Source organism: Pogona vitticeps, chromosome 5, assembly GCF_051106095.1.
Source record: "Pogona vitticeps strain Pit_001003342236 chromosome 5, PviZW2.1, whole genome shotgun sequence".
Classification (NCBI taxonomy): Eukaryota; Metazoa; Chordata; class Lepidosauria; order Squamata; family Agamidae; genus Pogona; species Pogona vitticeps.
The window spans coordinates 153,936,686-153,952,825 of NC_135787.1; the positions used below are offsets into that span (position 1 = coordinate 153,936,686).

At 38.1% G+C, this 16,140-nt stretch overlaps 1 protein-coding gene across 1 annotated transcript in view; it reads right to left on the reverse strand.

The window, feature by feature from the left end:
* Positions 1–339: 339 nt before the first annotated feature.
* Positions 340–16,140, reverse strand: part of KITLG (KIT ligand) — an 85,865-nt gene continuing 70,064 nt past the window's right edge. The window contains exons 7-10 of the mRNA XM_020777503.3: positions 8,737–8,846; positions 7,365–7,441; positions 6,088–6,170; positions 340–4,855 (exon numbers count right to left, since the gene is read on the reverse strand). Of these exons, the coding sequence (XP_020633162.1) occupies positions 6,131–6,170; positions 7,365–7,441; positions 8,737–8,846 (227 nt within the window). The 3' untranslated portion in view covers positions 340–4,855; positions 6,088–6,130. The remainder of the gene's footprint in view (positions 4,856–6,087; positions 6,171–7,364; positions 7,442–8,736; positions 8,847–16,140) is intronic.

Here is a 16,140-nt window from a genome sequence, read left to right on the forward strand (position 1 = left end):
TCTTTCCCAGTAAGGCTTTTCTTTTATTTTTATGGATGAATGAAAGTAAAGCATTCAATAAACCTCAATGTATATACTGTAATTCTTTGTTCAGAATAATAATGTAAATGTACATAATGTAATTCCAGATTCAATCAATATATTAAAAAAGACTAGATATACATCTGTTTTTAAGAGAACACATAAGATGCACATTGTATTTTATAAACTTGGTCAGTTCAACTTCAGTCTGATTACAAATTCACAAGATTATGCTATGTTTACATGAAATATACACAATCTCAACCCATGGATCAGCCAACAAATAGATAATTTAGCTCAATAAGGAGAAGTTTCCGATTTCCAAGAACTTAAATATATTTAATAATTATTTATACACAGTTTATTCAAAAAGTACATTTGAATGAAATTCCTAGAGATGCAGGGGAAACTACTACATAAATGTCACTCCAAATAGCTGAAATAAAATAGAAAGAGCTCTTTGATGTAACATGTGTATAGCATATAGTCTGGAGAATCTTATCATATTTAGAAAAGAAAGGAATATGTATTGTATGGCACATTAGTATTGAACATCAGTCTTATGGTGAAATTAGTACCATTCAGTTTTTCAAGTAACATTCCTTGCAAATCAGGCATTACTCTCATTAGTTGTTCTCCAATTTCCAGAGAAGAGAATAACACATAATAACATAATTATTTAACCATATGCACTTTCATGATCTTGATAATGAATTAACAAAACTGAGTTTTAAATAATCTATACTTTTTAATATATAAATCCTGCTGCTTCTTTTAAAGACATATATTGCTCCATTTTTTAAAAAGTACTCCCTTCCCAAAGAGGAGATGGATCCAGAGATGAACAAGAGGAAGTGATTCCAGCACTATTTTGTGAGCTGTCATGCAAGAGCTAGCATACTTTTCACGCCACAAGTACAATTTTGAGATGTACAAGGCCCTGCCTTGCGCAAACAGAAAACCACCACTGTTTCTTTTTTTTTACCAAAATCCTGTTGCTAAGCAAAGTAAATCACACTAGAGTAGACCCATTGAATCAATGGGGATTTAATGAGTCAATTCCCCTGTAAATTCCATTGATTCAAATAGGCCCACTCTAACTTATGTATTTCACAGTTACGAGTAGGGCCACTTGAATCAAAGGAATTTATGGAGGAATTAACTCGCAAAATCCCCTTTGATTCACTGGGTCTACTCTAGTGTGATCTACTGTGCTAAGCAACAGGATTTTGGCCTTTCTCACACAAGGGTCTTATACTAAATCAGGGGTAAAACCTTCGGCTTCTGAAACAACATCTCGGGACCTAATCCAAGCTGTCTGAACATTTACCTTTGAACTGATAATGACAGATTACTCAAAACTGATTTGATGTTCTGCAGTCCAGAAAAACTGTTGTAGGTCAAAATATAAACTCTGGTTCTTTTCTTATAAGAAATATGCATCCTGGTTCTGTTCTGATTAGAACAGTGAAGTTGGAAGGGGCCTATAAGGCCATCACGTCCAACCCCCTGCTCGATGCAGGAATACAAATCAAAGGATATCTGCCAGGAGGTTGTCTATGTTTCTCTTGAATGCTGCCAGTGTTGGAACACAGTATTGTAGAATGCCTAAAGAGTATTACTAGGCAAATAGTTTGTGCTAGGTGGTCTTCAGTGATATCCTTTTACAAGCCTCTTTGCCTTCTTTCTGAAAGGTGTTTGCTCTTTCTCCAAGTATATGTGAAAGCCTCTCTAAAGAAATATTGGGGGTACAATTTACACTGTTGAAAGTTAAAACAGACTCTTGTGCCTCGCAAAGCTGTTCAGCTCTGTCTGGCATGTCATGAAGTACTGTTAACTTTCTAAACTCAGGGCTGTATGCCATGTGGAGCCTATTGCGAACAAAGATCCACAGCCCCTTGTTGAATTTCAGAAATGTGGCAGGCAGAAAGCTAATTTTTTAAAAAAGATTTGCTACTGTTCCACTGGCAAAAAGTCTATATTTGCTATAAGGAGGTATGGATAGTGTACACTCTGTTTTTAAGAGGACTCATGCATCAGGAGGCTTCATTTCTGCTTTAAAACAAGACATGTGCTCTGCACATGTACTGTATACATACATTACTGATTCTGAATGCTGGTGGCATAGCAGTGGGTGCAATTCTGATTAGGAAGATTAGCTGTGGGGAGTCCATGAGGGAAGGTTGCTTGTCCTTAACAAGCAAAACACACTGGACCATTTGACTACTCTGAACTACTGGGCATTAAAGGCCACTCTAACCATCACACTCCAATGACAGGGCTTGATCCTAGACAAGGATTTTGCCTTTGTGGTGGAGTTTGGATTCCTTAAACTCAGCAACAGCTAATCTTGAGATTCTGGAATTCAAAATCTCGCCATAAGTCATGGCAAAGCACAAGAAAAGGAGGGGATCTGTGAGCGCAACCAACAGTTGGTGTCCAATAAACAAACTGGGTTGGATCCCAAGGTTCCCTTGCTCCAGTGAAGGATTCTATTGGTCAGAAAAAGAATACCTTTGGCTCCAATCCATTAGAAACTAGAGTTAGAATTAGGTGCAGCAGTACTCCCCAGACATTTCTTCCTTGTGGCATTTAACTGAAATACTCAGCCAAACCTCTTAAGTAGAAAATGTCAAGGAAATGTTACTAACTGCCCAAATGATTATTCAGCTTAAATTTTGATAGGACACAATTCCACTTTGTGCTAATGGAGGCTATTTACATTCAAAAGCAAGAACAATGACTGTTGTGCAAGAATAGTAATGGAAGCAGGATTATACTTGGGATTTTAGTTGGCTCTGCTAATGCTTCTTGACCTCAAATTTGTGTTGTTCTGTTTTCAGGGCAGAGAGGAAGTGGCATTGTTATGAACCCTGCATTGTAAACCAAGCTTTGCACAAGATGTACTATAAATTTTCAATCATTTTGCAAATGTCTTCAGAGCCATATTGATCAAATAACTATGTTCCTTGTTCCTTTGTGAACAGTTAAAAAAAAACAGGTTTCACTTATTGCACACATTTAGAACTTGCTGGAATGTAAAATTGTAGTCATGTTTATAATGGGTTTAGTGATTTATTGGGGCATGTTAACTGTTGAATAAGGCTCTGGTTTACTTTGTTAAGACCTGTACTGGACCATTATTCCTGTAAAACTTTCTAGATTCTTGAAAAGAAATTTCAAATCTGATTTTCAAGCTGGGTCAGGTTAGGTCCTGACCCAAGCGGTTATTGTAAGCAACTAGCTATGCAGTGGACTGGCTCTGGGGGCTCCATAACCAATGCAATAGGTCAGCGTTAGGATAGGATTGATGCACAGATCTCTGTACAAACACAAATCTCTTTCACAATAATATATGTTGTGTTGCAGTCCTTATGAGATTAGCTTAACCACTCAGCAAAAATAATCAGACAGGGCTTTAGAAATGTCACATTTTTTGTTATATTTCTCAATCCTACATATGTTTTATAGGTTTCTATATATTATTTCTAATAGTTTGTGGTAGATATGAAAATAAATAAATCTGTAAAAAATTCTCAGTTTAAATAATTTTGAAAGTACAGATAGCTTTATCAATGCATTTTAAATGAAATTTTTAACAATAGTGTGACTAATCTTATAAAAATTTCACCTTATTATTGGATAAAGAGTTTGGAGTGAGAAGCAATCCAGCTGTCTTGCAGAACACAGAGCCCTGTTTATTTGCTTTCAAGAGAGGTAAAATAAATACATTCTATACAGGCTGTAAGTAGTTTTTAGTGTCTTCTTTAACATTTGTGAACAACAGGTTATTTGTGACATCAGATTGGCTTTCCACAGCTCTGTTACAAATAATATCAAGAGGCTGACAACTATTAAGAAGGTATTTTCCTTTTTATTTGAGCTGAACTAATAATACCAATAATAGTAGTAATAATAACTGATGGGAGAATGCTAAGTGATGGAAAGTGTATTACTTTTAAAATTCATTTGAAAATAGTAAATGACATACAGTAAAAGCTAAACTGAACCTTGATATCATCGAGATGACCTGATTCTCTTTTAAAAAAAAATCTCAAGAAGAGAGGTACGTGTTTTTAAACATTTTAAATAGGCTTCATGACAATATTCTATTCCAGATGCTTTGCTTTTATTCTATAGTATCTCACCGAAACATTCATGGGACTTTCCCTACACCAAGCAGTCAATTTTCCATCCTATTACACTCGCCCTGTTTTCATGATCCAATGTCTACTTCTCTTGAACAGATACTTCAAGCTCTGCCAAACTGCATGTTTTCTTTCTTCGACATGGAATTTCAATTTCACTTACAATTTGAAAGATATTCAACCTTGTTTCATATGAAAACTTCCCTTGCTATGAACCCATTTCCACCGATGAAAGCAAGCACATTCGTCCAGCTGCGTAACCTCATTTGCGAGTCGTATGTACAGTGCTGAAGGTTTTTATTCTATTCTGAGTCTCAGTTTGTCTACAAAATGCAAACTTCCTTATGACGTTTGGTTTGGATCACATCACTCTGGAATCATTTACTCATGCATTTTGTTTTGTTTTGTTTTCTGCCAAGATCTGCTTCAAATCCCAAGATGCAATGAAACACATATTTGTCTGCGTGTAGAAAAATAACAGTCCTTGTCAGTGCAGACTCTTCTCTGATGATGTGTAATTCAACGTCGGTTTCACAGTAGCACACTCTTTGTGTGCAGCTCTAGATCCTCAATATGGAGTCACGGGCAACAAACAACAGATGCAGACTCAGTCTGTCACTCCAAAAGGAATACAAATATGCTTAAAGCTGCTTCATGTATGAAGCAAACATGGAACTGTTAGCTGCCTGGTAGGGGACAATTGGGAAAAAGAAGAAAAAATCTCAATAGCCTTTGGAAGATATTTTGCTGAACATATTTTTTTCAGTTAGACAAATTAAAAGGAACTTTCCTTTCAAACAACAATAGTTAGAACATTTTATTCTCTGTAATAAATTTTATTTTCATCCCACCTTGTATTGTCTAGTGTTTATAGCCATGACATTTTGCCATCACAGAGGGAAGTGTGGGAAGGGAGCATGAGTATCATGGAATAACAACAGTTGGAAGGCCAAGAAGAACTGGTTTGATGGCGTAAAGAGAGTGAGATCTGTGACAGGTTGAAGTGATGGTTGCTTAGGAGGCTGTGGGGGAAATTAGGTTGTGAGAGGTGAATAAGGTCAAAGCAGACAGTATGGGCAGAACAGATCAGGACCTTCTTGATTGCCACTTCAACTTTTTTAACCTTAAATATACCAGCTGAGCTCACATCTCAAATTTATTAGGCAGATCTTTATCAGGCCTTTGGCTGTAGAATAAATGTGTATTGTATTGTATTAGTCAGATCAGCCTTATATAATCAAAATTCTCAACCCGTAGAAAGCCTGGTTAAAGAAAGGCATGCTTGCCTTCTATTTTTCTATTTTAAAAAGTGTGAACTTGACCAAAGCAAGGAGAATCAAATTCTTCATGAATCTGATATTGCATAGCATGATCAAAACTTTTTTTGTGAAGAACCTAATCACCCAATCCAATAGAATTGCCTTGTAGCTGCAACATTGCAAACTAGCAACATCATCAGCAAAACAGAGTTTCGTTGCTGTTTATAGTGGCCAGGCCTTAGACCAGCCCATGGGCAATGGGCAAGAAAACCACACAGAATGGTGAGTGTTCCTTTGGCATCATATAGTTATGTTGCACAGAAGCTGGTGGTGTCCAAGGGAGCTGTTATGCCAGCAATAGATTACATGCTGGAGTCTAGGAAGGGCATGCTCTGGGCCTTTACAACTGTACAAAGGCTCATCTGTCTTACCTAGAAAGCCACTGCCTCTTCACTTGCCTACTTCTCTGAAGGGCAGCAAAAAGTATCTCACTCTGCAGAGTGACTCTGTTATTAACTAAGTGGCTAGATCAATGTCAGGGTGGCTCACCAGTTTATAAAGGAAACTTTAAGAATAGTTATACATTTCAACATCCCAGTTGCTAGAAAACAATAGTGGGAAGTCTACATGGGTTGGTTGATTGGTTTTTCAGAACTTACCTAGACATGAAACAGTAACAGTGTATAGTAGAAAAAGCAACAGCTACACTTGTAGAAGCGATTTGTCTTTTTGCTGCAGCATACTGAAAGACAAAAGGTAAAGAAAGAACAACTCAGAAGTGCTTTTCCAATCATGTGGCAAGAAAATCCATTTTAGAAGTCTTAAAAGATGCTTGAAAACAGAAGATGAATAGTTATTTTCAAAGGTCACAGGAGAGTGCTATATTATACAGCCCAGATCTCTCTCTCTCTCTCTCTCTCTCTCTCTCTCTCTCTCTCTCTCTCTCTCTGTGTGTGTGTGTGTGTGTGTGTGTGTCATTATATATGAAGGCTAGATTAGATTCAGATTAAAAAGGAACAAAAATTGGTGGAAGAAACACCATTAGTTTAGAATATGCAAATAACATCGTATTACTGGCAGAACATAGCAACAACTTGAAACAGCCATTGAGGAAAATGCAAGAAGACAGTGCAAAAGCAGGATTACAATAATAGGAGAGAAAAATAATGACTACAGGTTATGTAATTTTAAGATTAACAAGCATGTCATAGAAATAGCTAAAAAGATTTTCAATATCTCAATTCAATAATCAATCCAAATTGAGACAGCTGCCAAGGAATCAGAAGATGACAGACATGGAAAGGTAGCTATGAATGAATTAGAGAAGATCCTCAAGAGCAAGGATGTTTAACTAGAGAACAAGGACAAAATTCTCTGCAATATGTTACTCTTAGTTATTGTATATATGTGTGGAAGTTCAACAACTAAGAAAACGGGCAAGGGAAAAAGTGAAGCATTGGAGAAGAGCTGTATGGCTATCATTGACTGCAAGAAAGCCAAATAAGTGCTCTGTAGATAAAATGAAGTCTGAACTGAGCAGAAACAAAAATGATTACATTGAAACTGCTGTACTTTGGATGTATCATGAGAAGATAAGACTCAGTGGAAAAGACAGTAATGCTAGGAGAAGTTGAAGGCAGCAGGAAAAAAGGAAGCCCTAACATGAAAAGTGTTAACTCTAAGGAAAACACAGCAGTTATGGAGGTTTTCTCTCAGTTTTTCATTTGCAAGATCTGGCCAAAGCTGTTGGCCAAGTGACCTCTGAGGAGTCATTAACTTATAGGATCGCCATCAGTTGGAAGTGACTTGATGGTATATAACAATAACATATATGTTTCAGTGTGGTAACATATTATTTTAACAATGAATACACTCTGGTAGATCAAAAGATACAACTGGTTCAAAACCATAGAGAAATATAAAAATATCAAAATACCTTATTTCATTATCCTCTTGGCAGATGTTAGATCGTTCACTTGGGCCACTTTCTAGTGTATGCTTGTGGGCTGTTTTCTATAGAAAAAACATTAGATGCTTTAGAGTATGTATATAAAACATGTATGTACAACATAAAAGATAATTGCTTACTTTTCTTTGAGTTGTTTATTTTTTAAAAAGCATCTTTGGCTTATGGTGAAACACAAGTTCTAATTTACTCCCACATGTTAAAGAATACAGTTGACTTAACTTTTTGAAAAAGTGTTTTTCGGGTATTTATGGTGATGTGTGTAAAAACAATCCTGGAGACTGGAGGGCAGGATAATTTTTCACAGTGCTGGGAAAGACTTGGGTGTTACCTCAGTTTAGATGTATCAGAGCTTGGATACTTTTTGGATTACAACTCCCAGAATCATCCAGCCAAGTTGGCCAAGCTCTGATACATATAGAAATTGGCTGATCCATCCCCCTTTTCCACTTTAAAACCTCCTTCATCACTGCTTGTAATATCAGCAGTTAGGCTGTATGACACAGAGGTGGTCCTTAGAGCACACAGAATGCCTCTCATTGAATCAAATAGTAATTAACAGGAATATTCTCTCACTTTTAGCAGCACATTTGGGAGACTATAACAAGGGATTCTCACCATTGCTTAAATTAAGGTAGTGACTTTTAAAAATTCCCCCAAAGACAAAACAGCCTTATTTGTCTTGTATAAGACAATGCTCCAAACCCACAAAAAGTGATTAAAAAAAATCTCCCCTCTCCAATACACCTTTTCAGAATCCTTGATCCAATGAAAAAAAGGGATAGAAATATTCAGCCAAAGACAAATAAATCACAAAACGGTTAAGCAAATGAACAAACAATGAATGATGCAAGTATCTACTAAACCAAGATTTGCTTTATAGATTTCTAGATTTTACATATATGGAATGAGGAACCATAGGCTTGTCCTCTCATCATTTAATCAAGTAACACTATTTTGAAAGCCCAGGTTCTCCTGATCATTTCTTTTTGCAGTTTCTACCTACAGGTTCATCTACTAAGGCAGGGAGTTGAATTCTCTGGCTTAAATTAGAACCTCCTGGTCTAATCTGGACTGGTGGTCTAATCTTGATCAGCAACTGCCACCTCAAAACATCAACCTTCCCAACTGCAAGTAGGAAAATTTTCCCTAGAGAGGAATACAACAGTGTGCTTTGTTCTGGATTTTATTTTGTTACTTGAGAGGAACCCAATGCTTCAGAAACAGATTGTCTGGCTACAAAAACAGATCTCTAATACGTCGACCACAATAGTATTTTAATTTTTATTGTGTTTAAATGCAGCACACTTTTCAGCCACAGTTCAACTTGTCAGTTTCTCACCTTCCAGCATAAGGCTCCCAAAATAAAGCCAATACAAAGAGTCACCAGTGATGTTAATGCTATGCTTATTCCTTGCATGCTGGGGGTGCTGAGGAAGCCCAATTCTGTTTCTGCAAAGAAAAGCATTTCCAGTTATTTACCAAGAGGCTATTATTTTCCCCCCAGTCCTGACAGTACACATTTTTGATTGAAGCCAGTTTGCTCCATAGTACCTTTGCAGACCATATAATACACCTTCCCAATAGTTTGTTTGTCATTAGTAAGTGTTTGGCTGCCTGATATTCACAGCTTTATTTGCACTGAATCTGGAAAGGCAAACATTCTTGGCAACTGCAGTAATCACATTTTTACCATCTGCAGTACAACATTTGACAAGCTCTTTTCTTCTGTCCTCTTCACTGGGTTTTCAGTTAAGGACCTCCTCTCTTAATTCACCTTTCAGGCAGTTTAACAAACCAGACCAGATTACTCAGCAGGGAAATATGCTGAGCAGTTTTCATATTATGAACTCTCCAGAGACAGAGCAATATAAATTTGAATGTCGCAGATAACTCCCTTCAGCAGTACAGCACCACCTGTGATGGTGCTGAACTAGTGACTGCTGGGTCAAAATACGCACATGCACCAATCCATTTATTAACAATTAGTAGTCTGGCCGTAGATCACATGGAAATACATGAAAGACATGCTATAAATAAGAATGTTACATAAAGACAGCCACTAAATCAATGCAAAATTAATACTGATTCCTATGCAAGTCCTCTTTCTAATACATTCTTTTCCCACTTAGGTGGAAGTTCAGCATTTCATTTTGTACTTGCTTTTGTCAAAGCAATTTGATTATGCAGCAAACAATGCAACCTTCTCATTTTATGTGTGCATTTCAGCCATGCTTCTTTCTCATTTTACAATTTAAGTCATGTGAGGGGCAGGTCTGTCTGTCTGTCTGTCTGTCTGTCTGTCTGTCTGTCTGTCTACGTGTGTGTATGTGTGCATCTATGTGTGCAATATGTACTTTCACTTTTTCAGTCAGAAATATTCTTAGTAGGGGATATGTCTTGAAGATATAACGGTCTGTCTATTAGGATAAGCTTTTGGAGCTCATGCTGCTTTTCAGTCTTGCCCAGAGGCTCCAAATCTTTAACCTTATCACAGTGCAGTATAATTGTGTTGCAATAACAAGTTACATGGGTGACATGTGGCTCTTGGCCTATTTCTGTTCGACATATCCTGAGGTGTTAGGAGTGCAGACTGCAAAACCCTCTACATGTTCCTGGACTGTTACATTATCATCTCTAGGTAATGCAGTCAGCAGTAAGAGATCATGGGAGTTGTGGCCTATCAACATATGGGGAACCATATGTTCCCTAGCCTTGGTTTAGGGAGCTAAGAGGTTACGACAGCAACCCCACTTGCAAATTGTGCTCCAGACGTCCTCTGCAAATGTGAAACTTCTGAATACTTTTCTTTCTTTTGTTTGCATATGACACCATCACACATTTATGTCTTTCTGTGTTTGCATGTACTGTATACAGCTGTATGAGTGGCTGCCATAATCTGTATGATTCTGATTCAATGTGTATATTTTTCCCTCAGGAACTAGGCAGTTCATACAATTTTACACAGTGACCAGCATCTAGTACAGCCACTGCCCTCACAGAAAGCAGCTTTCCCCTTCTGCAGCAAACCCCTGTCCTGAAAATCTGCCCTAGACAGGTGGAAATTCTCCAAAGCAGGTTTTCTGCTCTAAAGAGTTTGGGGTGGGGTGTCAAGACTCCCCCAAGCATCAACAGTATATTAAATTTAGGCCATTATCTGCAAACTCACTGGGAGGACTTTACTCTCCTGTCTGTGGACTGCATGGGAGCTACTGACACTAAACTGGGGCTATCTATTCCTGTCCCAGTGCAAGTGAATGACACACCAAACTCTTCTAAATAGAAAAGTAGCTGACAATGCAATTGAAACAAAATCAAATTAATAACACTCAAAAAAAAAGAAGAAAGAAAAAATGAAAAAAAAAAAAGATAAGCAGTTGCTAAGACCCACCAATATAATATGCCCCCAGACTATATTGACTACTGGGTTTCCTTGCTGAAACAAGGAAACAAATGTGATTAATTAGAAATGCTTCTGCTGCTTGTGAGATTTTATTCCCTACCTTACGCCTGTCACAAAGAACTTGCTTACTCCAGTTCAAACTACCTCTTCAGCTTCAGTGCAAACAGAGCCTGATAATTTACAGGTTATAAAGCTGTCTCAGAGACCAAATCTTGTTTTTTAAATCAGATTTCTAGCCAACATTGTTTGAACTTTGTTTAGACCCTATATGCCTGTGCCAAGTCTAAAAGGAAATCTTAGTCAAGCAGAACAGATACTTCATGCTTGCATAATTGAAAGGTGGTTATTTTATACCATGCAAACTAAGCATAGCGGAGAAAAGGGGAAACTTTCTCTCTCTTTCTCTTTCTAAACACTCCTCCCCTGAACAATCTTATCAGGAGCACAGGAAACAACTTTTGTCCTGAATTAGACCAGAGTTCATTTTCCTCAGTACTGTCCAGGGTAGGTGAACCACCTTTTGTGTGATAAGCCTGTCATACAATTGCCTCAGGGATAATCTGTCAGGGTCCCCATGCTGGTGGTGGGTAGCCTTAAAGTGCAAAGCAGATGGGATGAGGGCCAAAAGAAAGCAAGACCACTGCTTTTATATCTCCCCCATCTTTCTTCCCCCTCTTTTGAAAGACCCAGTGTGTAGGTCTACTTGATCTCCCTGATCTACTTTCCAACTGACATACACTTGATTTCTAAAAGGTTAGTGAAGCAAGATGTTCCTTTACAGAAGCCATGTTGATATCTCCTCAGCAAGATGTTTCTATACCACAGGTAGCTGAAGTGCAGTTTGAGTATCAAGTGAGGCAATGCAGGCATGTTTTTTTACCCACCTTACAGTGCCCCATGCTCTGAATACTACATGTAAGGGAGGGGGACATATTTCCTGGAGTTTTTTTTTTAAACTGGGTGGAGTTGTGGATTTCCTCAGTCCTCCAAACTGCACTGTAAAAACCAACCAACGAAACAACTAACCCTGAAAATGGTTGTCTGGGCATTTTCCTATTTGTTTTATTTGCAATTCTGATGGACCATGTGGGCCGTGGCACAGCCCATCAAATGAGCTGGTCATGAAAATGTGGGCTGCCAAAGTTACCCAAAGTTACGTAAAACGTCCCGGGTGATTTTGGGTCAGCCAATGTATAACCTGCCTCACAGTGTTGTTGAGAGGATGAAATGGGGAACAGTACATAATGAATGATGTACACTAAGACCTTCATAACTGTGGGGGATGCCTTCCATGATCTATTGTGAATGCCTGAAACCATGGATAGTAACCAACCCTTTATATAACATATAAGGAGAAAGGAAAAAGCCCAAAGGTCTGCCTCGTTGTATAATGTATATAGGGCTGCAATAAACTGCTGATAACTGAAATTGCAGATACCAGTTCTGCAGATATGGGAGTTCCTACTGTACATGGTTCTGAATTCAGTGGCGAAAGGCAGAATATAAATGTAGCACATAACATGTATTATGTGCTACATTTATATAAAATGCAGCTATATTATTGTGCACATCAACATTCTACAAGGCAATTTTAAAAATGAGGGCAGTCCAAAGGGGTAAAAATACAGTAACTTTGAAATTACTTTGGATAGCAGACGGTCTGCTCTTGCTCAGTGCTAAATTTGAGGAAGTTCGGACAAAGGGCTTTTGAGTTATGAGTTTTTAAGAAGTAAAATTGTTCCTCTCCCATGCAGAAAAAAGCAACTTTTTACATCCCGAGACATAAATCATACAAATAGAAAAGACCAATCTTGCATATCCTTTTCCCCCTGTCATACTGCCATTTCTAGTCAGTTCTGTATTTCTATTATATGTGTACAATAGGATACATTCAGTTTACTCATTTTTGATTTAGTGATAGTTCAGGTTTGACTTGACTGAGCACCTACTTTTCTACCTTTTGGCATTCCAGGAAATCTGTGAAGCTCTCCTCCACCACCGCATTTCAAATGAATTGATTTTTGTCCCTGTCTTTCTTCACTGTCTTTCTTCCACATAGTATGGATGATTTTGACCTTTGCTAGGTCCCAGCTCTCCATCATCATCATCATCATCATCATCATCATCATCATCATCATCATCATCATCATCATCATTGCTGTTGTTGTTTGTTGTTATTATTGTTGTTGTTGTTTTCAAGAAGTGAGATGGCATATTTTGGAAAGTATGCACACAACATGTTCAAAGAGCTTTCAGTCTAATGTAGCTTTTCCTCCTCTTGTTGGTTACCCTAAGAAAAGGGTTTGGAAATTGGGAAATAACTTTCTAGTCTGCATTCTTTGGATGGGCATGGCAACATCAGTTTACCTGAGAAGTTAAAGGCTGTGTATGTTTCTCCACTGCATGTGTTGCACTTCCTCACACCTTTGCTTCACCATTTAATTAATTCCAAAACAGCCTTCAAAATATTTTGGCAGAGGGGCTATAGCCACATCTCAGTTGCTCTTGCTTCTGTCCTTCCCCAGAAAATATGGTATGGATTGTGCACTCATATTTTGTTATTCTCTTGCATTAAATAATTCTACATAGGGAAATTTCTGTTGGAATTTGTGTATACTATATGTATAATTAAACTTCCATTTTAAAAACCCATAAAATTCAGTTCATCAAAATGTTTATGATTATGGAATATTGCACTTCTGTACCCATCATTCAAAATGCCAGGAAATGGGCCGATATTGCTGCATAATATCATGCCCGCATTACCAGCTGATAAAAGGATGCCAAAGTTTATGTAGCTAGGGGCAGCCTAGTTGCTGACAACACCAATAGCAGCAGTCAAGATGGTCTACAGGATACCCTCTTGTGTTCACTATCATTCAAAAGTGATACCAAGCAAGGGAAAATCCCAAAGCCAAACTGCTTTTTTCATCAGTTAACCACTTATCACCCAAACACAAAGCAACTGTAAGGGCTATTTTTTGATAAATGTGAATGACAATTTGGCTCAGTGGGTTAGAGAGCCTGGTTTAGGGGCCAGTTTGAATTGGCAGATGCTTTCCAGAAGAGGAGCCTCCCAAGATCACCAGCACAATGTGTGGCTCATGGAGTTATGTGACTTCCCATGTGCAGCTTTAGCAAATTATATGGTTCCAGAACACCAACAGAAGTGACTGGTAAACCACTTCTGGTACTTTATACTGTATGTAGAAAATGCTGATCAGAGTCAACCTGAAATAAAAATTATTAAGTCTAATATGTTGATTTGTTCTAAGTGAATAGAGAAAAGATATCATCTTCAACACTTAAGCCATAAAAAAGTTGAACTTCAGGAATGTACCACGTTCCCAACTGGGGTGAGGCGAGGTGGGTTAAGCCACACAAATTAACATAACGAACCACATACTAATTCTAGTGCAACATACATCACCCAGGGATTTGCTCTAAATTAATTAAGATTTTTATCTATCTTACTTCAATGCATTTTGCACCTGTGAATTAATTTGGTTATGTAATTTTTTTTAAAAAAATGGGCAAAAGAACAAATACAAAATACCAATTCAGAAAGTGCAGATCTATAAATACATGGATTACTGATTTAATTCTGAGAATCCCCCCTTCCCTCTCCAGATAACAGAACATCTGAGAACTTGTAGCCGCAGAATTCATAGGATGATTTCTGGAAAGTCACATTAATGCTAAGCTATGATCCATGTGTGAGGGCTGGCTGAGAGTGCAGCTCTATGCAGAATGCAGCCTGTGACCCTAATGCTGATCAAAGTGTAATATAAATTCATTCCTCTGGATTTTTATATGAAAAACGTGAAGGGTCTGCCAGCCTCAAAAAGATGAGGGGGTGTTTTCATCATAAAAGCAGTTGCATGAAGCTTCCACTTTTCAATGTGTGTCCACACACCAAAAGAATGGTTGCAGGAATACCTCAGCCTCTGAACACTTATCACACTTAAGTTTTTTGGAAACATCTTTTAAACAAGCCCCTGTCTATATTATGATGAAGCTTAGTGCACTGCCACAGCTTGCTACCTATACAGGTTCCTAGATGGCATTTTGCCCCACTTTCATTGCCTTCTTTTTGTGATTACATTCTGGTTCATACTTCTCCTTTCAGGAAATGTGACTCTTGGGGGTTATACCAAACAAATTGGGATGGCAACAAATTTTTGCAGTATATTCCTAGTCCTGAAAAGGTTTCCTGCCAGTCTGCAACAGGACCTTGTATAACCATTCTTCAGGGCTCCCAGTAGAGAAGGAAAAAAATTCTACTTCCCACCCCCCACCAAGGTCCACACTTCTGAAGAATACCATGGTGCGTGCCAAGCTCGGGTCTGAGGCCAGCATCCATATATTTTGCTATTGAAGAAGGAACACAGGGTGTCTATGACGAGACCAAGGAGATGTTTAAACAATTCTGGGGTGTCGTGCTCATCTGCTTGGCCCATGAATGGCCTCATCAAGGAAAGACAAGGGTCTAAAGCATGGATGGGTAAACTGCAGCCCAGGGGGCTTGCCTCTGGCCATTACAAACAAACACTCTCTTAAATGGGGAGTGGGTCCTCAACCGCCACCCCTGTAAAAGAGGGGGAACTGTCACAGCTTGAATTTTATATAAATAAAGTATTAAAAGAGTGATGGCATAAGAAATGTAACCCTGGAAATGTAAAATGTGATTATTACATGGAAGTTTGAACAACAATGAACTGTCCGGCAGTGGTTACTTCAAGACAAAGGAAAAAAACCACAACTGTGTAAGTAGCAATGTACTACAAGTTGGGAATCTATATTTCTGGTGAACCAGGCAGGAGCAAGTAAATGATTTCTACCTTGATAGCCAGATGGACTGGGATATGATTGTCATAATTATCTGGTTAACACTGGTATTTAACCCCTTCATGAAGAAATATTAGCTGTGACAGACCACCTTAGACACAAACTACCAAGGGGTGTTATAAAGTTCTATAGTGATTTTGGTGAGGTGTCATCCTTTTGACCTTGACAGTTATTTTCTTTTAATTTACAATTAACCATATTTTTGCATACTCAAAGTACATCAGGTTTGGATAGCCTTGTTTCCATGCCAGACTGTCACACACCAGTCCACTGGATGGTAGAACTGAGGTCTGCAACAGAATGTTGCAACACACTGTAAGTTCATCTCCTCACAAGACTTCTATTGAGATTCTAGTTGGTTTCTTTGTATATTTCATCCTGGAATGCTCAAACGTCATTGGACCATATTTTTTCAACTGGTCTAATAACCATCTCTAATAACCATTGTCTCTGCCTTAATTCCATTTTGGTTTCATTCCTAATGGCACTAACTAT